The sequence below is a fragment of the Oncorhynchus mykiss genome, unplaced genomic scaffold (genome assembly GCF_057628025.1).
Source record: "Oncorhynchus mykiss isolate SJ-2025 unplaced genomic scaffold, ASM5762802v1 scaffold93, whole genome shotgun sequence".
NCBI lineage: Eukaryota > Metazoa > Chordata > Actinopteri > Salmoniformes > Salmonidae > Oncorhynchus > Oncorhynchus mykiss.
Window position 1 is genome coordinate 1,803,968 of NW_028322092.1, and position 24,086 is coordinate 1,828,053.

The 24,086-nt window shown below is 47.1% G+C and overlaps 1 protein-coding gene across 3 annotated transcripts in view; it reads right to left on the reverse strand.

Annotated features, from left to right (window-relative positions):
- The window catches only part of LOC149970165 (NIPA-like protein 2), a 54,452-nt gene that overhangs the window by 10,220 nt on the left and 20,146 nt on the right, over window positions 1-24,086 (reverse strand). For all 3 annotated transcript variants that reach the window (XR_016493775.1, XM_090228567.1, XM_090228569.1), the window contains 4 exons: window positions 18,831-18,899; window positions 17,347-17,518; window positions 8,994-9,053; window positions 6,362-6,483 (listed from right to left, as the gene is read on the reverse strand). Coding sequence is in view for 2 of the 3 variants with exons in the window: in XM_090228567.1 (XP_090084693.1) it covers window positions 6,362-6,483; window positions 8,994-9,053; window positions 17,347-17,518; window positions 18,831-18,899 (423 nt within the window). In the remaining variant the exon portion in view is untranslated. The remainder of the gene's footprint in view (window positions 1-6,361; window positions 6,484-8,993; window positions 9,054-17,346; window positions 17,519-18,830; window positions 18,900-24,086) is intronic.

Here is a 24,086-nt window from a genome sequence, read left to right on the forward strand (position 1 = left end):
CCCCTCTCTCCCTCCCCCCTACCCCCCTCTCCCTCCCCTACCCCTCCCCCTCTCGCTCTCCCTCCCCTACCCCCCTCTCCCTCCCCTACCCCCCTCTCCCTCTCCTACCCCCCTCTCTCCCTCCCCTACCCCTCTCGCTCTCCCTCCCCTACCCCTCTCGCTCTCCTACCCCTCTCTCCCCTACCCCTCTCTCTCCCTCCCCCTCTATTCCAGACCTGAGCCATTCATTTACAACACTGATGTCTACCACATCTGTTCCAGTAAAGAGCTCAGCCAAACACACATCTCAGACAGGTATCTGATCTCAGTAACTGAGTCCTCAGCCAGCAGCAGCACGGGTATCTGACCGCAGTAACAGAGTCCTCAGCCAGCAGCAGCACGGGTATCTGATCGCAGTAACAGAGTCCTCAGCCAGCAGCACAGATATCTGATCGCAGTAACAGAGTCCTCAGCCAGCAGCAGCACGGGTATCTGATCGCAGTAACAGAGTCCTCAGCCAGCAGCACGGATATCTGATCGCAGTAACAGAGTCCTCAGCCAGCAGCACAGATATCTGATCGCAGTAACAGAGTCCTCAGCCAGCAGCAGCACGGGTATCTGATCGCAGTAACAGAGTCCTCAGCCAGCAGCACGGGTATCTGATCGCAGTAACAGAGTCCTCAGCCAGCAGCACAGATATCTGATCGCAGTAACAGAGTCCTCAGCCAGCAGCAGCACGGGTATCTGATCGCAGTAACAGAGTCCTCAGCCAGCAGCAGCACGGGTATCTGATCGCAGTAACAGAGTCCTCAGCCAGCAGCACAGATATCTGATCGCAGTAACAGAGTCCTCAGCCAGCAGCACAGATATCTGATCGCAGTAACAGAGTACTCAGCCAGCAGCACGGATATCTGATCGCAGTAACAGAGTCCTCAGCCAGCAGCACAGATATCTGATCGCAGTAACAGAGTCCTCAGCCAGCAGCACGGGTATCTGATCGCAGTAACAGAGTCCTCAGCCAGCAGCACAGATATCTGATCGCAGTAACAGAGTCCTCAGCCAGCAGCAGAGATATCTGATCGCAGTAACAGAGTCCTCAGCCAGCAGCAGCACGGATATCTGATCGCAGTAACAGAGTCCTCAGCCAGCAGCACAGGTATCTGATCGCAGTAACAGAGTCCTCAGCCAGCAGCAGCACGGGTATCTGATCGCAGTAACAGAGTCCTCAGCCAGCAGCACAGATATCTGATCGCAGTAACAGAGTCCTCAGCCAGCAGCACGGGTATCTGATCGCAGTAACAGAGTTCTCAGCCAGCAGCACGGATATCTGATCGCAGTAACAGAGTCCTCAGCCAGCAGCACGGATATCTGATCGCAGTAACAGAGTCCTCAGCCAGCAGCACGGATATCTGATCGCAGTAACAGAGTCCTCAGCCAGCAGCACAGATATCTGATCACAGTAACAGAGTCCTCAGCCAGCAGCACGGATATCTGATCGCAGTAACAGAGTCCTCAGCCAGCAGCACGGGTATCTGATCGCAGTAACAGAGTCCTCAGCCAGCAGCACAGATATCTGATCGCAGTAACAGAGTCCTCAGCCAGCAGCACAGATATCTGATCGCAGTAACAGAGTTCTCAGCCAGCAGCAGCACAGATATCTGATCGCAGTAACAGAGTCCTCAGCCAGCAGCAGCACGGGTATCTGATCGCAGTAACAGAGTCCTCAGCCAGCAGCACGGATATCTGATCGCAGTAACAGAGTCCTCAGCCAGCAGCACGGATATCTGATCGCAGTAACAGAGTACTCAGCCAGCAGCACGGATATCTGATCGCAGTAACAGAGTCCTCAGCCAGCAGCACAGATATCTGATCGCAGTAACAGAGTCCTCAGCCAGCAGCAGGGGTATCTGATCGCAGTAACAGAGTCCTCAGCCAGCAGCACAGATATCTGATCGCAGTAACAGAGTCCTCAGCCAGCAGCAGCACGGGTATCTGATCGCAGTAACAGAGTCCTCAGCCAGCAGCACAGATATCTGATCGCAGTAACAGAGTCCTCAGCCAGCAGCACAGATATCTGATCGCAGTAACAGAGTACTCAGCCAGCAGCACGGATATCTGATCGCAGTAACAGAGTCCTCAGCCAGCAGCACAGATATCTGATCGCAGTAACAGAGTCCTCAGCCAGCAGCACGGGTATCTGATCGCAGTAACAGAGTCCTCAGCCAGCAGCACGGATATCTGATCGCAGTTACAGAGTCCTCAGCCAGCAGCACGGATATCTGATCGCAGTAACAGAGTCCTCAGCCAGCAGCACAGATATCTGATCACAGTAACAGAGTCCTCAGCCAGCAGCACGGGTATCTGATCGCAGTAAGAGTCCTCAGCCAGCAGCACAGATATCTGATCGCAGTAACAGAGTCCTCAGCCAGCAGCACAGATATCTGATCGCAGTAACAGAGTTCTCAGCCAGCAGCAGCACAGATATCTGATCGCAGTAACAGAGTCCTCAGCCAGCATTAGCACGGGTATCTGATCGCAGTAACAGAGTCCTCAGCCAGCAGCACAGATATCTGATCGCAGTAACAGAGTCCTCAGCCAGCAGCACAGATATCTGATTGCAGTAACAGAGTCCTCAGCCAGCAGCACGGGTATCTGATCGCAGTAACAGAGTCCTCAGCCAGCAGCACAGATATCTGATCGCAGTAACAGAGTCCTCAGCCAGCAGCACGGGTATCTGATCGCAGTAACAGAGTCCTCAGCCAGCAGCAGCACGGGTATCTGATCGCAGTAACAGAGTCCTCAGCCAGCAGCACGGATATCTGATCGCAGTAACAGAGTCCTCAGCCAGCAGCAGCACAGATATCTGATTGCAGTAACAGAGTCCTCAGCCAGCAGCACGGATATCTGATCGCAGTAACAGAGTCCTCAGCCAGCAGCACAGATATCTGATCGCAGTAACAGAGTCCTCAGCCAGCAGCAGCACAGGTATCTGATCGCAGTAACAGAGTCCTCAGCCAGCAGCAGCACGGGTATCTGATCGCAGTAACAGAGTCCTCAGCCAGCAGCACGGGTATCTGATCGCAGTAACAGAGTCCTCAGCCAGCAGCACGGGTATCTGATCGCAGTAACAGAGTCCTCAGCCAGCAGCACGGGTATCTGATCGCAGTAACAGAGTCCTCAGCCAGCAGCACAGATATCTGATCGCAGTAACAGAGTACTCAGCCAGCAGCACGGATATCTGATCGCAGTAACAGAGTCCTCAGCCAGCAGCACAGATATCTGATCGCAGTAACAGAGTCCTCAGCCAGCAGCACGGGTATCTGATCGCAGTAACAGAGTCCTCAGCCAGCAGCACAGATATCTGATCGCAGTAACAGAGTCCTCAGCCAGCAGCACAGATATCTGATCGCAGTAACAGAGTCCTCAGCCAGCAGCAGCACGGATATCTGATCGCAGTAACAGAGTCCTCAGCCAGCAGCACAGGTATCTGATCGCAGTAACAGAGTCCTCAGCCAGCAGCAGCACGGGTATCTGATCGCAGTAACAGAGTCCTCAGCCAGCAGCACAGATATCTGATCGCAGTAACAGAGTCCTCAGCCAGCAGCACGGGTATCTGATCGCAGTAACAGAGTCCTCAGCCAGCAGCAGCACGAGTATCTGATCGCAGTAACAGAGTCCTCAGCCAGCAGCACAGATATCTGATCGCAGTAACAGAGTCCTCAGCCAGCAGCAGCACGGGTATCTGATCGCAGTAACAGAGTCCTCAGCCAGCAGCACGGATATCTGATCGCAGTAACAGAGTCCTCAGCCAGCAGCAGCACAGATATCTGATCGCAGTAACAGAGTCCTCAGCCAGCAGCACGGATATCTGATCGCAGTAACAGAGTCCTCAGCCAGCAGCAGCACGGGTATCTGATCGCAGTAACAGAGTCCTCAGCCAGCAGCACGGGTATCTGATCGCAGTAACAGAGTCCTCAGCCAGCAGCACGGATATCTGATCGCAGTAACAGAGTCCTCAGCCAGCAGCAGCACAGATATCTGATCGCAGTAACAGAGTCCTCAGCCAGCAGCACGGATATCTGATCGCAGTAACAGAGTCCTCAGCCAGCAGCACAGATATCTGATCGCAGTAACAGAGTCCTCAGCCAGCAGCAGCACAGGTATCTGATCGCAGTAACAGAGTCCTCAGCCAGCAGCACGGATATCTGATCGCAGTAACAGAGTCCTCAGCCAGCAGCACGGATATCTGATCGCAGTAACAGAGTCCTCAGCCAGCAGCAGCACGGGTATCTGATCGCAGTAACAGAGTTCTCAGCCAGCAGCACGGATATCTGATCGCAGTAACAGAGTCCTCAGCCAGCAGCACGGATATCTGATTGCAGTAACAGAGTCCTCAGCCAGCAGCAGCACGGGTATCTGATCGCAGTAACAGAGTTCTCAGCCAGCAGCACGGATATCTGATCGCAGTAACAGAGTCCTCAGCCAGCAGCACGGATATCTGATCGCAGTAACAGAGTCCTCAGCCAGCAGCACAGATATCTGATCGCAGTAACAGCAGCGAGCACATGGCTTTAATTGAAACAAATTACCCTTGTAGAGAAAAGCACCATTTAAATCATTTATTTGAATGAGAATGAACCAAAACAGAGTCATCCTTGAGAGATCAATAAGTACTCCAGCATCCTGTGTGTGTTTTCAATAGTACTCTATATAAAGGGAATAGTTTTCAATAGTACTCTATATAGTTTAATAGTACTCTATATAGTTTAATAGTACTCCATATAGGGAATAGTACTCCATATAGGGAATAGTTTTCAATAGTACTCTATATAGGGAATAGTTTAATAGTACTCTATATAGGGAATAGTTTAATAGTACTCTATATAGGGAATAGTTTAATAGTACTCTATATAGGGAATGGTACTCTATATAGGGAATAGTTTAATAGTACTCTATATAGGGAATAGTTTAATAGTACTCTATATAGGGAATAGTTTTCAATAGTACTCCATATAGGGAATAGTTTTCAATAGTACTCTATATAGGGAATAGTTTAATAGTACTCTATATAGGGAATAGTTTAATAGTACTCTATATAGGGAATGGTACTCTATATAGGGAATAGGGTGCCATTTGGGACCTATAGCTATAAACATCATCCGTCAGGACTGTCAGCGACTAACATGTTAAAAGGTCTCCCATTCCATGGCTGTAGTCTGTTGACACAACACATTTGTCACCTTCCCTCCCGCCCTCTCTCTCCCCTCTCTCCCTCCTGTTCCAGTCTAAGTACATTGAGGCCTCGCTCAGTAAATAAGACCGATTCTGGAGCAGGTTGTGATGAATATGGGTGTGACCTGATATACAAGACAGACAGGCAGCATTAACTCCACTGGGCGCTGTCTGGCTGGGAGACCACCTGATCATCTGGATGGCTTTAGAGTAGGTCCTCTAAAACCATGTTAGGGTACATACCAGGGGTACATACCAGGTGTGGGTTAGGGTACATACCAGGTGTACATACCAGGTGTGGGTTAGGGTACATACCAGGGGTACATACCAGGTGTGGGTTAGGGTACATACCAGGAGTACATACCAGGGGTACATACCAGGTGTGGGTTAGGGTACATACCAGGAGTACATACCAGGGGTACATACCAGGTGTGGGTTAGGGTACATACCAGGTGTGGGTCGGGGTACATACCAGGTGTACATACCAGGTGTGGGTTAGGGTACATACCAGGTGTACATACCATGCGTGGGTTAGGGTACATACAAGGGGTACATACCAGATGTGGGTCAGGGTACATATCAGACGTACATACCCGGGGTACATACCAGGTGTTGGTTAAGGTACATACCAGGGGTACATACCAGGTGTGGGTTAGGGTACATACCAGGTGTACATACCAGTTGTGGGTTAGGGTACATGCAAGGAGTACATACCAGGGGTACATACCAGGTGTGGGTCAGGGTACATACCAGGGGTACATACCGGGTGTGTGCTAGGGTACATACCAGGAGTGGGTCAGGGTACATGCCACATGTGGGCTAGGGTACATACCAGGTGTGGGTTAGGGTACATACCAGGTGTGGGTTAGGGTACATACCAGGTGTGGGTTAGGGTACATACCAGGTGTGGGTTGGGGTACATACAAGATGTGGGTTAGGGTACATACCAGGGGTACATACCAGGTGTGGGTTAGGGTACATACCAGGGGTACATACCAGGTGTGGGTTAGGGTACATACCTGGTGTGGGTCAGGGTACATACCCGGTGTGGGTTAGGGTACATACCAGGGGTACATACCAGGTGTGGGTTAGGGTACATACCAGGGGTACGTACCAGGCGTGGGTTAGGGTACATACCAGGGGTACATACCAGGTAAATCAGGAACTGCCAGCTGACAGCGTATCTCTGGACCAGGTGGGCGGTGATGTGGGTGGAGGTGTGGGGGGCAAAGGTGACCAGGAGATAGGTTCCCACCACTGCTAGTGCACCACCTGTAGGTCAGGAAGAGATTCACACGAGTATTGAACCATCCTATTCACCGGAGTATCATATATGGCACGGAGTAACTGTTTTGTAACGTGGGAACTCATACCTAGCCAGCTCCTCTCTCCTCCTAGACGTCAACCAGACATAATGTTTTGTAACGTGGGAACTCATACCTAGCCAGCTCCTCTCTCCTCCTAGACGTCAACAAGACATATGGTTTTGTAACGTGGGAACTCATACCTAGCCAGCTCCTCTCTCCTCCTAGACGTCAACCAGACATAATGTTTTGTAACGTGGGAACTCATACCTAGCCAGCTCCTCTCTCCTCCTAGACGTCAACCAGACATAATGTTTTGTAACGTGGGAACTCATACCTAGCCAGCTCCTCTCTCCTCCTAGACGTCAACAAGACATATGGTTTTGTAACGTGGGAACTCATACCTAGCCAGCTCCTCTCTCCTCCTAGACGTCAACCAGACATAATGTTTTGTAACGTGGGAACTCATACCTAGCCAGCTCCTCTCTCCTCCTAGACGTCAACCAGACATAATGTTTTGTAACGTGGGAACTCATACCTAGCCAGCTCCTCTCTCCTCCTAGACGTCAACCAGACATAATGTTTTGTAACGTGGGAACTCATACCTAGCCAGCTCCTCTCTCCTCCTAGACGTCAACCAGACATAATGTTTTGTAACTTGGGAACTCATACCTAGCCAGCTCCTCTCTCCTCCTAGACGTCAACCAGACATAATGTTTTGTAACGTGGGAACTCATACCTAGCCAGCTCCTCTCTCCTCCTAGACGTCAACCAGACATAATGTTTTGTAACGTGGGAACTCATACCTAGCCAGCTCCTCTCTCCTCCTAAACGTCAACCAGACATAATGTTTTGTAACGTGGGAACTCATACCTAGCCAGCTCCTCTCTCCTCCTAGACGTCAACCAGACATATGGTTTTGTAACGTGGGAACTCATACCTAGCCAGCTCCTCTCTCCTCCTCGACATCAACCAGACATAATGTTTTGTAACGTGGGAACTCATACCTAGCCAGCTCCTCTCTCCTCCTAGACGTCAACCAGACATATGGTTTTGTAACGTGGGAACTCATACCTAGCCAGCTCCTCTCTCCTCCTAGACGTCAACCAGACATAATGTTTTGTAACGTGGGAACTCATACCTAGCCATCTCCTCTCTCCTCCTAGACGTCAACCAGACATAATGTTTTGTAACGTGGGAACTCATACCTAGCCAGCTCCTCTCTCCTCCTAGACGTCAACCAGACATAATGTTTTGTAACGTGGGAACTCATACCTAGCCAGCTCCTCTCTCCTCCTAGACGTCAACCAGACATAATGTTTTGTAACGTGGGAACTCATACCTAGCCAGCTCCTCTCTCCTCCTAGACGTCAACCAGACATAATGTTTTGTAACGTGGGAACTCATACCTAGCCAGCTCCTCTCTCCTCCTAGACGTCAACCAGACATAATGTTTTGTAACGTGGGAACTCATACCTAGCCAGCTCCTCTCTCCTCCTCGACGTCAACCAGACATAATGTTTTGTAACGTGGGAACTCATACCTAGCCAGCTCCTCTCTCCTCCTAGACGTCAACCAGACATAATGTTTTGTAACGTGGGAACTCATACCTAGCCAGCTCCTCTCTCCTCCTAGACGTCAACCAGACATATGGTTTTGTAACTTGGGAACTCATACCTAGCCAGCTCCTCTCTTCTCCTAGACGTCAACCAGACATAATGTTTTGTAACTTGGGAACTCATACCTAGCCAGCTCCTCTCTCCTCCTAGACGTCAACCAGACATAATGTTTTGTAACGTGGGAACTCATACCTAGCCAGCTCCTCTCTCCTCCTAGACGTCAACCAGACATAATGTTTTGTAACGTGGGAACTCATACCTAGCCAGCTCCTCTCTCCTCCTAGACGTCAACCAGACATAATGTATTGTAACGTGGGAACTCATACCTAGCCAGCTCCTCTCTCCTCCTAGACGTCAACCAGACATAATGTATTGTAACGTGGGAACTCATACCTAGCCAGCTCCTCTCTCCTCCTAGACGTCAACCAGACATATGGTTTTGTAATGTGGGAACTCATACCTAGCCAGCTCCCCTCTCCTCCTCGACATCAACCAGACATAATGTTTTGTAACGTGGGAACTCATACCTAGCCAGCTCCTCTCTCCTCCTAGACGTCAACCAGACATAATGTTGTGTAACGTGGGAACTCATACCTAAATCATACCACACATCTTTATGGGGCGGTGGTTAGAGCGTTGGACTAGTAACCGAACGGTTTCAAGATTGAATCCCCGAGCTGACAAGGCACAAATCTGTCGTTCTGCCCCTAAAACAAGGCAGTTAACCCACTGTTCCTAGGCCGTCATTGAAAATAAGGATTTGTTCTTAACTGACTTGCCTAGTTAAATAATAAAATCAACATCACAATGATTATGTCCTGAGGGGTTTGATTAGTGATGTGTGTGTGTACAAACTTACCAACAATATCAGAGGCTCGTAGCGTCTCTTTAAGGAACACCACAGAGATGACCGCACTGGCTGAAAGAGATGACTGACATTAAGGAACACCACAGAGATGACTGACATTAAGGAACACCACAGAGATGACTGACATTAAGGAACACCACAGAGATGACTGACATTAAGGAACACCACAGAGATGACTGACATTAAGGAACACCACAGAGATGACAGACATTAAGGAACACCACAGAGATGACAGACATTAAGGAACACCACAGAGATGACTGACATTAAGGAACACCACAGAGATGACAGACATTAAGGCACACCCCAGAGATGACTGACATTAAGGAACACCCCAGAGATGACTGACATTAAGGAACACCACAGAGATGACTGACATTAAGGAACACCACAGAGATGACTGACATTAAGGAACACCACAGAGATGACAGACATTAAGGAACACCACAGAGATGACTGACATTAAGGAACACCACAGAGATGACTGACATTAAGGAACACCACAGAGATGACTGACATTAAGGAACACCACAGAGATGACAGACATTAAGGAACACCACAGAGATGACTGACATTAAGGAACACCACAGAGATGACTGACATTAAGGCACACCACAGAGATGACTGACATTAAGGAACACCACAGAGATGACTGACATTAAGGAACACCACAGAGATGACTGACATTAAGGAACACCACAGAGATGACTGACATTAAGGAACACCACAGAGATGACCGCACTGGCTGAAAGAGAAGGCAGACATTAAGGAACACCACAGAGATGACTGACATTAAGGAACACCACAGAGATGACTGACATTAAGGAACACCACAGAGATGACTGACATTAAGGAACACCACAGAGATGACAGACATTAAGGAACACCACAGAGATGACTGACATTAAGGAACACCACAGAGATGACTGACATTAAGGCACACCACAGAGATGACTGACATTAAGGAACACCACAGAGATGACTGACATTAAGGAACACCACAGAGATGACTGACATTAAGGAACACCACAGAGATGACTGACATTAAGGAACACCACAGAGAAGGCAGACATTAAGGAACACCACAGAGAAGGCAGACATTAAGGAACACCACAGAGATGACTGACATTAAGGAACACCACAGAGATGACTGACATTAAGGAACACCACAGAGAAGGCAGACATTAAGGAACACCACAGAGATGACTGACATTAAGGAACACCACAGAGATGACTGACACTAAGGAACACCACAGAGATGACTGACATTAAGGCACACCACAGAGATGACTGACATTAAGGAACACCACAGAGATGACTGACATTAAGGAACACCACAGAGAAGGCAGACATTAAGGAACACCACAGAGAAGGCAGACATTAAGGCACACCACAGAGATGACTCACATTAAGGAAAACTACAGAGATGACTGACATTAAGGCACACCACAGAGATGACAGACATTAAGGCACACCACAGAGAAGGCAGACATTAAGGAACACCACAGAGAAGGCAGACATTAAGGAAAACCACAGAGAAGACTGACATTAAGGCACACCACAGAGAAGACTGAAAGAGAAGACTGACATTAAGGAACACCACAGAGATGACTGACATTAAGGAACACCACAGAGAAGACTGACATTAAGGCACACCACAGAGATGACTGACATTAAGGAAAACCACAGAGATGACTGACATTAAGGAACACCACAGAGATGACTGACATTAAGGAACACCACAGAGATGACTGACATTAAGGAACACCACAGAGATGACTGACATTAAGGAACACCACAGAGATGACTGACATTAAGGAACACCACAGAGATGACTGACATTAAGGAACACCACAGAGATGACTGACATTAAGGAACACCACAGAGATGACTGACATTAAGGAACACCACAGAGATGACTGACATTAAGGAACACCACAGAGATGGTCTCAAAGCAAGGTGAAAGAAGGTGAAAGAAGGTGAACCCAATAGTCTCAAAGCAAGGTGAAAGAAGGTGAACCCAATAGACTCAGAGCCACCATTACAATCTGATCTATAGACTGACATTGTTGTTATGTGTGCCAAAGCTCATATCAACACATTAAATGTGAAGTATGTCACACAATGAAACCATAACTATTGACACGTTGATTTACTGATCTAATAGGAGATGTTGACTGGTTGGTTGATCCTGACCACCAGGTGGCTGATAACATCCCATACAGAGAGCTCATCTCACGGTTAAGGTTTCCCTCTACCTTTGGGACAGACTAGATCCATCTCCTGTAACCATAGCAACTCCTTATGAAGCCAGATTCAGGAGTCTCGTCGCCGAGAGAAGCTCTCGTGTCGCAGATTCCTACAGTCTCTTCCTCTGTCTGTCCTTGGTTAGATATACTAATAATAATATTAATATTTAGTAAATCATATATAGTAGCAGTAGTAGTGTAGTTGTAGTAATACTAGTAGTAGTAGCAGTAGTAGTAGTGGTAGTAACAGTAGTAGTGGTAGTAGTAGTAGTAACAGTGGTAGTAATACTACAGCATCCATTGTAATACTACAGCCTCCCTTCTAATACCACAGCCTCCATTCTAATACTACATCATCCATTCTAATACTACAGCATCCATTCTAATACTACAGCATCCATTCTAATACTACATCATCCATTCTAATACTACAGCATCCATTCTAATACCACAGCATCCATTCTAATACTACAGCATCCATTCTAATACCACAGCATCCATTCTAATACCACAGCCTCCATTCTAATACTACAGCATCCATTCTAATACTACAGCATCCATTCTAATACTACAGCATCCATTCTAATACTACAGCAGCCATTAATACTACAGCATCCATTCGAATACTACAGCATCCATTCTAATACTACAGCATCCATTCTAATACTACAGCATCCATTAATACTACAGCATCCATTCTAATACTACAGCATCCATTAATACTACAGCATCCATTCTAATACTACAGCATCCATTCTAATACTACAGCATCCATTCTAATACTACAGCATCCATTCTAATACTACAGCATCCATTCTAATACTACAGCATCCATTCTAATACTACAGCATCCATTCTAATACTACGGCCTCCATTCTAATACTACAGCATCCATTCTAATACTACGGCATCCATTAATACTATGGCCTCCATTCTAATACTACAGCATCCATTAAAATACTACAGCATCCATTAATACTACAGCATCCATTCTAATACTACAGCATCCATTCTAATACTACAGCATCCATTCTAATACTACAGCCTCCATTCTAATACTACAGCATCCATTAATACTACAGCATCCATTCTAATACTACAGCATCCATTCTAATACTACAGCATCCATTAATACTACAGCATCCATTCTACTACTACAGCATCCATTCTAATACTACAGCATCCATTCTAATACTACAGCATCCATTGCCGTAGCAGCAGCCTGAAGAGAAGTGGGGAATAGGTCTATAAGTACCTGTAGTCGTTACTGGTGGTGAACATGTGGAAACCCCTGATGCCGTTTTCCATGTGTTTTCTCCAAGTCCTTCCACGTTAAACTGTCAGTAAGGCCAGTCTATGATAACACTCTGTGCAGCTTACAGATCCATCAGAGAAATGGAGACCTATCAGATCTAATAGAACCCAGTGGGCCTGGAACCCGACGAAGTATCAGATCTAATAGAACCCAGTGGGCCTGGAACCCGACGAAGTATGGCGACTAAATGGAGACCTATCAGATCTAATAGAACCCAGTGGGCCTGGAACCCGACGAAGTATGGCTACCTGACGTCACCGATTTGAAACGCTATTAGCGCGCACCACCGCTAACTAGCTAGCCATTTCACATCGGTTACATTACTATTTAATCTCTATCCTTCACACCCCTCTCCATCTCTCTCCTTCACACCCCTCTCCATCTCTCTCCTTCACACCCCTCTCCATCTCTCTCCTTCACACCCCTCTCCATCTCTCTCCTTCACCCCCCTCTCCATCTCTCTCCTTCACCACCCTCTCCATCTCTCTCCTTCACCCCCCTCTCCATCTCTCTCCTTCACCACCCTCTCCATCTCTCTCCTTCACCACCCTCTCCATCTCTCTCCTTCACCACCCTCTCCATCTCTCTCCTTCACCCCCCTCTCCATCTCTCTCCTTTACCCCCCTCTCCATCTCTGTCCTTCACCACCCTCTCCATCTCTCTCCTTCACCACCCTCTCCATCTCTCTCCTTCACCCCCCTCTCCATCTCTCTCCTTCACCCCCCACTCCATCTCTCCCCTCTCCATCTCTCTCCTTCACACCCCTCTCCATCTCTCTCCTTCACCCCCCTCTCCATCTCTCCCCTTCACCCCCCTCTCCATCTCTCTCCTTCACCCCCCTCTCCTTCACCCCCCTCTCCATCTCTCTCCTTCACACCCCTCTCCATCTCTCTCCTTCACCACCCTCTCCATCTCTCTCCTTCACCCCCCTCTCCATCTCTCTCCTTCACCCCCCACTCCATCTCTCCCCTCTCCATCTCTCTCCTTCACACCCCTCTCCATCTCTCTCCTTCACACCCCTCTCCATCTCTCTCCTTCACACCCCTCTCCATCTCTCTCCCTGGACAAACGTCAGGTGTGTTTCTCAGGGTCACATGTCTTCAGTCCAGCAAGACATTTTCCCAGAGAGATGTTAAATATACCAACACCAAATCGTTGAATTTAATGAAGATAATAACCCTTCTAAAATCTGACATCACTGCTCACAATACCATGTGTCATCGTCTGTGATTTCCCATGGTCCTCTTCTCTCTCGGTTTCTGTATCGACTATGAGCTGTTCTACAGGATGACAGTCCTCTCCAAACAATTCCCCAGCCTGATAATACGCTCATTAGTTACCATGGTGAGGACGGATCACTCTGCAGCCCGCAGCCTGGAGCTGGGAGACATAGTCTGTTTAAATCAACAGTATAAAACAAATCAGAATGGAGAAAACACCCATTGAAGTCACCCTGGGATCACTCACGACTCCTAAAGCACCCTGGGATCACTCACGACTCCTAAAGCACCCTGGGATCACTCACGACTCCTAAAGCACCCTGGGATCACTCACGACTCCTAAAGCACCCTGGGATCACTCACGACTCCTAAAGCACCCTGGGATCACTCACGACTCCTAAAGCACCCTGGGATCACTCACGACTCCGAAAGCACCCTGGGATCACTCACGACTCCTAAAGCACCCTGGGATCACTCACGACTCATATAGCACCCTGGGATCACTCACGACTCCTAAAGCACCCTGGGATCACTCACTACTCCTAAAGCACCCTGGGATCACTCACTACTCCTAAAGCACCCTGGGATCGCTCACTACTCCTAAAGCACCCTGGGATCGCTCACGACTCATATAGCACCCTGGGATCACTCACGACTCCTAAAGCACCCTGGGATCACTCACTACTCCTAAAGCACCCTGGGATCACTCACTACTCCTAAAGCACCCTGGGATCACTCACGACTCCTAAAGCACCCTGGGATCACTCACTACTCCTAAAGCACCCTGGGATCACTCACTACTCCTAAAGCACCCTGGGATCACTCACTACTCCTAAAGCACCCTGGGATCACTCACTACTCATATAGCACCCTGGGATCACTCACTACTCCTAAAGCACCCTGGGATCACTCACTTCTCCTAAAGCACCCTGGGATCACTCACTACTCCTAAAGCACCCTGGGATCACTCACTACTCATATAGCACCCTGGGATCACTCACTACTCCTAAAGCACCCTGGGATCACTCACGACTCCTAAAGCACCCTGGGATCACTCACGACTCCTAAAGCACCCTGGGATCACTCACTACTCCTAAAGCACCCTGGGATCACTCACTACTCCTAAAGCACCCTGGGATCACTCACTACTCCTAAAGCACCCTGGGATCGCTCACTACTCCTAAAGCACCCTGGGATCGCTCACAACTCATATAGCACCCTGGGATCACTCACGACTCCTAAAGCACCCTGGGATCACTCACTACTCCTAAAGCACCCTGGGATCACTCACTACTCCTAAAGCACCCTGGGATCACTCACAACTCATATAGCACCCTGGGATCACTCACGACTCCTAAAGCACCCTGGGATCACTCACTACTCCTAAAGCACCCTGGGATCACTCACTACTCCTAAAGCACCCTGGGATCACTCACGACTCCTAAAGCACCCTGGGATCACTCACGACTCCTAAAGCACCCTGGGATCACTCACTACTCCTAAAGCACCCTGGGATCACTCACTACTCCTAAAGCACCCTGGGATCACTCACTACTCCTAAAGCACCCTGGGATCACTCACTACTCATATAGCACCCTGGGATCACTCACTACTCCTAAAGCACCCTGGGATCACTCACTACTCCTAAAGCACCCTGGGATCACTCACTACTCCTAAAGCACCCTGGGATCACTCACTACTCATATAGCACCCTGGGATCACTCACTACTCCTAAAGCACCCTGGGATCACTCATGACTCCTAAAGCACCCTGGGATCACTCACGACTCCTAAAGCACCCTGGGATCACTCACTACTCCTATAGCACCCTAGGATCACTCACGACTCCTAAAGCACCCTGGGATCACTCACGACTCCTAAAGCACCCTGGGATCACTCACTACTCATAAAGCACCCTGGGATCACTCACTACTCCTAAAGCACCCTGGGATCACTCACGACTCCTAAAGCACCCTGGGATCACTCACGACTCCTAAAGCACCCTGGGATCACTCACGACTCCTAAAGCACCCTGGGATCACTCACTACTCATAAAGCACCCTGGGATCACTCACTACTCATAAAGCACCCTGGGATCACTCACTACTCATAAAGCACCCTGGGATCACTCACTACTCATATAGCACCCTAGGATCACTCACTACTTCTAAAGCACCCTGGGATCACTCACTACTCATAAAGCACCCTGGGATCACTCACTACTCATAAAGCACCCTGGGATCACTCACTACTCATAAAGCACCCTGGGATCACTCACAACTCGTAAACCACCCTGGGATCACTCACAACTCATAAAGCACCCTGGGATCACTCACTACTCATAAAGCACCCTGGGATCACTCACTACTCCTAAAGCACCCTGGGATCACTCACTACTTATACAGCACCCTGGGATCACTCACTACTTATACAGCACCCTGGGATCACTCACTACTCCTAAAGCACCCTGGGATCACTCACTACTCCTAAAGCACCCTGGGATCACTCACTACTCCTAAAGCACCCTGGGATCACTCACTACTCCTAAAGCACCCTGGGATCACTCACTACTCCTAAAGCACCCTGGGATCACTCACTACTCATAAAACACCCTGGGATCACTCACTACTCATAAAGCACCCTGGGATCACTCACTACTCCTAAAGCACCCTGGGATCACTCACTACTCATAAAGCACCCTGGGATCACTCACTACTCATAAACCACATGTATAACTTTCATAGTCCAAAATACTGTCAAAAAAGCAGAAAAATACTGTGATACGATATCTTGGCCATATTGCCCTAGCCTGGTCCCAGGTCTGTTTATGCTGTGTTGACAACCTTAAGAGTTGGCCAGACAGATCTGAGACCAGGCTAGGATAAAAGGAGAGGACTGCACCTGAAGGTCAATATTTAACCTGCCATTAGAATGTTTACACTGAACATGTGACAGCTGCACCTGCCGGGGTAGAGAATGGCTTCACAGGGATTGGTGGATTACAGAAACCAGCAAGCCATCCGATTGGCTAAAATGGGATGTGTCACCTGGAGGTATATTAGGGCGGCTCTCTAGACGCTGTATCATGATCTGAGGTCAGTTTTGTGTTTTTCTCCTTCTGAGGGTTAAGGTAAGGGTTAAGCTGATCCTAGACATGTCCTTATACAGGTCTAGGGTCAGGATTGGGGAGGATAAGCTGATCCTAGACCTGTCCTTATACAGGTCTAGGGTCAGGATTGGGGAGGATAAGCTGATCCTAGACCTGTCCTTATACAGGTCTAGGGTCAGGATTGGGGAGGATAAGCTGATCCTAGACCTGTCCTTATACAGGTCTAGGGTCAGGATTGGAGAGGATAAGCTGATCCTAGACCTGTCCTTATACAGGTCTAGGGTCAGGATTGGGGAGGATAAGCTGATCCTAGACCTGTAAATTCTACCAGGAAAGTGGCAATTATAAGAGGGGTTTCATGTTGATGCTTAATAATGCAAGAAATGATATAAAATTGTCCATAAAATCTAGATACATAAACAATAATCCTAAAGAAAGGTCTGTGTCTTTACCTATGACTGAAACGCAGCCCAGTGGTGCGATGAGGGAGGCCGGGGCGAAGCCGTAGGCTGCGAAGTTCCCCAGCTCCCCTAGTCCCATCAGAACCACGCCACTCCACCACAGCACTGAGGTGTAGTAGGGCCCGGAGTCGCCGAGCTGGGACTGGCGCATGTGGGCGTATTTCTGACAGCGAGAGGACAGAGGGCACAGAGTCAAAAAGAACAGCACTTCATTCACATGTTCAGAGGAGCATTGGGAAAATACACAAATAATACAGTAGCTAACATAACATCAGGAAACACTAGTGTTGTTTCTCATAGTACTGTACACGGTCTCATTAAACACTAGTGTTGTTTCTCATAGTACTGTACAGGGTCTCCTATAACACTAGTGTTGTATCTCATAGTACTGTACAGGGCCCCATTAAAACACTAGTGTTGTTTCTCATAGTACTGTACACGGCCTCCTATAACACTAGTGTTGTATCTCATAGTACTGTACACAGCCTCATTAAAACACTAGTGTTGTATCTCATAGTACACTAGTGTTGTATCTCATAGTACTGTACAGTCTCCTAAAACACTAGTGTTGTTTCTCATAGTACTGTACACGGCCTCCTAAACACTAGTGTTGTTTCTCATAGTACTGTACAGGGTCTCCTAAAACACTAGTGTTGTATCTCATAGTACTGTACACGGCCTCCTAAACACTAGTGTTGTTTCTCATAGTACTGTACACAGCCTCCTAAAACACTAGTGTTGTTTCTCATAGTACTGTACAGGGTCTCCTAAAACACTAGTGTTGTTTCTCATAGTACTGTACACAGTCTCCTAAAACACTAGTGTTGTTTCTCATAGTACTGTATACGGCCTCCTAAACACTAGTGTTGTTTCTCATAGTACTGTACAGGGTCTCCTAAAACACTAGTGTTGTTTCTCATAGTACTGTACACAGCCTCCTAAAACACTAGTGTTGTTTCTCATAGTACTGTACAGGGTCTCCTAAAACACTAGTGTTGTTTCTCATAGTACTGTACAGGGTCTCCTAAAACACTAGTGTTGTTTCTCATAGTACTGTACACAGCCTCCTAAAACACTAGTGTTGTTTCTCATAGTACTGTACACAGCCTCCTATAACACTAGTGTTGTTTCTCATAGTACTGTACACAGTCTCCTAAAACACTAGTGTTGTATCTCATAGTACTGTACACAGCCTCCTAAAACACTAGTGTTGTTTCTCATAGTACTGTACACAGCCTCCTAAAACACTAGTGTTGTTTCTCATAGTACTGTACAGGGTCTCCTAAAACACTAGTGTTGTATCTCATAGTACTGTACACGGCCTCCTAAAACACTAGTGTTGTTTCTCATAGTACTGTATACGGCCTCCTAAAACACTAGTGTTGTTTCTCATAGTACTGTATACGGCCTCCTAAAACACTAGTGTTGTTTCTCATAGTACTGTACACAGTCTCCTAAAACAAACACGCCCTTACCTGTATATTCAGAGAAATGCTGATGAGGAAGTTCCCACATATTGAAATGATGATTCCCAGGAGATACGTCTGAAAAACAACAGCAAAACAGATCAGAAGGAAACCTCTGAGTATCATCCCATAGAGAACGCCACTGGACGAGTGACCCTCATCCCATAGAGAACGCCACTGGACGAGTGACCCTCATCCCATAGAGAACGCCACTGGACGAGTGACCTCATCCCATAGAGAACGCCACTGGACGAGTGACCTTCATCCCATAGAGAACGCCACTGGACGAGTGACCCTCATCCCATAGAGAACGCCACTGGACGAGTGACCTCATCCCATAGAGAACGCCACTGGACGAGTGACCTCATCCCATAGAGAACGCCACTGGACGAGTGACCTTCATCCCATAGAGAACGCCACTGGACGAGTGACCTTCATCCCATAGAGAACGCCACTGGACGAGTGACCTCATCCCATAGAGAACGCCACTGGACGAGTGACCTCATCCCATAGAGAACGCCACTGGACGAGTGACATCATCCCATTGAGAACGCCACTGGACGAGTGACCTCATCCCATTGAGAACGCCACTGGACGAGTGACCTCATCCCATAGAGAACGCCACTGGACGAGTGACCTCATCCCATAGAGAACGCCACTGGACGAGTGACCCTCATCCCATAGAGAACGCCGCTGGACGAGTGACCCTCATCCCATAGAGAACGCCGCTGGACGAGTGACCCTCATCCCATAGAGAACGCCACTGGACGAGTGACCCTCATCCCATAGAGAACGCCACTGGACGAGTGACCCTCATCCCATAGAGAACGCCACTGGACGAGTGACCTCATCCCATAGAGAACGCCACTGGACGAGTGACCTCATCCCATAGAGAACGCCACTGGACGAGTGACCTCATCCCATAGAGAACGCCACTGGACGAGTGACCCTCATCCCATAGAGAACGCCGCTGGACGAGTGACCCTCATCCCATAGAGAACGCCACTGGACGAGTGACCCTCATCCCATAGAGAACGCCACTGGACGAGTGACCCTCATCCCATAGAGAACGCCACTGGACGAGTGACCTCATCCCATAGAGAACGCCACTGGACGAGTGACCTCATCCCATAGAGAACGCCACTGGACGAGTGACATCATCCCATTGAGAACGCCACTGGACGAGTGACCTTCATCCCATAGAGAACGCCACTGGACGAGTGACCTTCATCCCATAGAGAACGCCACTGGACGAGTGACCTCATCCCATAGAGAACGCCACTGGACGAGTGACCTCATCCCATAGAGAACGCCACTGGACGAGTGACATCATCCCATTGAGAACGCCACTGGACGAGTGACCTCATCCCATTGAGAACGCCACTGGACGAGTGACCTCATCCCATAGAGAACGCCACTGGACGAGTGACCTCATCCCATAGAGAACGCCACTGGACGAGTGACCCTCATCCCATAGAGAACGCCGCTGGACGAGTGACCCTCATCCCATAGAGAACGCCACTGGACGAGTGACCCTCATCCCATAGAGAACGCCACTGGACGAGTGACCCTCATCCCATAGAGAACGCCACTGGACGAGTGACCTCATCCCATAGAGAACGCCACTGGACGAGTGACCTCATCCCATAGAGAACGCCACTGGACGAGTGACATCATCCCATTGAGAACGCCACTGGATGAGTGACCTCATCCCATTGAGAACGCCACTGGACGAGTGACCTCATCCCATAGAGAACGCCACTGGACGAGTGACATCATCCCATTGAGAACGCCACTAGACGAGTGACATCATCCCATTGAGAACGCCACTGGACGAGTGACATCATCCCGTAGAGAACGCCACTGGACGAGTGACCTCATCCCATAGAGAACGCCACTGGACGAGTGACATCATCCCATTGAGAACGCCACTAGACGAGTGACATCATCCCATTGAGAACGCCACTGGACGAGTGACATCATCCCATAGAGAACGCCACTGGACGAGTGACATCATCCCATTGAGAACGCCACTGGACGAGTGACATCATCCTGTAGAGAACGCCACTAGACGAGTGACATCATCCCGTAGAGAACGCCAGGGGTCTGCTATAGTCAATCATTGGAGGGGGGGGGGGGGGGGGGGATCTGTGTATCTATCTACTGGATCTATTACCTGGGCTACTGGGGGAGGGTCTGCTGTAGCCAGTCATTGGAGGGGGGGGGGGGGGGGTCTATGTATCTACTGGATCTATTACCTGGGATACTGGGGGAGGTTGAGGCCTTAAACAGGAATGGATTACAGTAATATAATGTGGGAAGAGAGGAAAATTAGACATTGAAAACTACCGTGGACTCCCTTATTAAGACACCACAGAGAGGCTACGGTACGATGATACAACAAACTACCGTGGACTCCCTTATTAAGACACCACAGAGAGGCTACGGTACGATGATACAACAAACTACCGTGGACTCCCTTATTAAGACACCACAGAGAGGCTACGGTACGATGATACAACAAACTACCGTGGACTCCCTTATTAAGACACCACAGAGAGGCTACGGTACGATGATACAACAAACTACCGTGGACTCCCTTATTAAGACACCACAGAGAGGCTACAGTACGATGATACAACAAACTACCGTGGACTCCCTTATTAAGACACCACAGAGAGGCTACGGTACGATGATACAACAAACTACCGTGGACTCCCTTATTAAGACACCACAGAGAGGCTACAGTACGATGATACAACAAACTACCGTGGACTCCCTTATTAAGACACCACAGAGAGGCTACGGTACGATGATACAACAAACTACCGTGGACTCCCTTATTAAGACACCACAGAGAGGCTACAGTACGATGATACAACAAACTACCGTGGACTCCCTTATTAAGACACCACAGAGAGGCTACGGTACGATGATAAAACAAACTACCGTGGACTCCCTTATTAAGACACCACAGAGAGGCTACGGTACGATGATACAACAAACTACCGTGGACTCCCTTATTAAGACACCACAGAGAGGCTACGGTACGATGATACAACAAACTACCGTGGACTCCCTTATTAAGACACCACAGAGAGGCTACAGTACGATGATACAACAAACTACCGTGGACTCCCTTATTAAGACACCACAGAGAGGCTACGGTACGATGATACAACAAACTACCGTGGACTCCCTTATTAAGACACCACAGACAGGCTACGGTACGATGATACAACAAACTACCGTGGACTCCCTTATTAAGACACCACAGAGAGGCTACGGTACGATGATACAACAAACTACCGTGGACTCCCTTATTAAGACACCACAGAGAGGCTACGGTACGATGATACAACAAACTACCGTGGACTCCCTTATTAAGACACCACAGAGAGGCTACGGTACCATGATACAACAAACTACCGTGGACTCCCTTATTAAGACACCACAGAGAGGCTACGGTACGATGATACAACAAACTACCGTGGACTCCCTAAAAGACACCACAGACAGGCTACGGTACGATGATAAAACAAACTACCGTGGACTCCCTTATTAAGACACCACAGAGAGGCTACGGTACGATGATACAACAAACTACCGTGGACTCCCTTATTAAGACACCACAGAGAGGCTACGGTACCATGATACAACAAACTACCGTGGACTCCCTTATTAAGACACCACAGAGAGGCTACGGTACGATTATAAAACAATGAAAGCTGAATGACTTGATCTAAATGTATAGAAGAATGAAGAATAATATTGTTATGAAGGAGAATAAAGGAGAATAATATTGTCATGAAGGAGAATAATATTGTCATGAAGGAGAATAATATTGTTATGAAGGAGAATAATATTGTTATGAAGGAGAATAAAGGAGAATAATATTGTTATGAAGGAGAATAATATTGTCATGAAGGAGAATAAAGGAGAATAATATTGTTATGAAGGAGAATAAAGGAGAATAATATTGTCATGAAGGAGAATAAAGGAGAATAATATTGTTATGAAGGAGAATAAAGGAGAATAATATTGTCATGAAGGAGAATAATATTGTCATGAAGGAGAATAAAGGAGAATAATATTGTCATGAAGGAGAATAAAGGAGAATAATATTGTCATGAAGGAGAATAATATTGTCATGAAGGAGAATAAAGGAGAATAATATTGTTATGAAGGAGAATAAAGGAGAATAATATTGTTATGAAGGAGAATAAAGGAGAATAATATTGTTATAAAGGAGAATAAAGGAGAATAATATTGTTATGAAGGAGAATAAAGGAGAATAATATTGTTATGAAGGAGAATAAAGGAGAATAATATTGTTACGAAGGAGAATAATATTGTCATGAAGGAGAATAAAGGAGAATAATATTGTTATGAAAGAGAATAAAGGAGAATAATATTGTTACGAAGGAGAATAATATTGTCATGAAGGAGAATAAAGGAGAATAATATTGTTATGAAGGAGAATAATATTGTTATGAAGGAGAATAAAGGAGAATAATATTGTTATGAAGGAGAATAAAGGAGAATAATATTGTTATGAAGGAGAATAATATTGTTATGAAGGAGAATAAAGGAGAATAATATTGTTACGAAGGAGAATAATATTGTCATGAAGGAGAATAAAGGAGAATAATATTGTTATGAAGGAGAATAATATTGTTATGAAGGAGAATAAAGGAGAATAATATTGTTATGAAGGAGAATAAAGGAGAATAATATTGTTATGAAGGAGAATAAAGGAGAATAATATTGTCATGAAGGAGAATAAAGGAGAATAATATTGTTATGAAGGAGAATAATATTGTCATGAAGGAGAATAAAGGAGAATAATATTGTTATAAAGGAGAATAAAGGAGAATAATATTGTTATGAAGGAGAATAAAGGATAATAATATTGTCATGAAGGAGAATAAAGGAGAATATTATTGTTATGAAGGAGAATAATATTGTCATGAAGGAGAATAAAGGAGAATAATATTGTTATAAAGGAGAATAAAGGAGAATAATATTGTTATAAAGGAGAATAAAGGAGAATAATATTGTTATGAAGGAGAATAAAGGAGAATAATATTGTTATGAAGGAGAATAAAGGAGAATAATATTGTCATGAAGGAGAATAAAGGAGAATAATATTGTTATGAAGGAGAATAATATTGTCATGAAGGAGAATAAAGGAGAATAATATTGTTATAAAGGAGAATAAAGGAGAATAATATTGTTATAAAGGAGAATAAAGGAGAATAATAT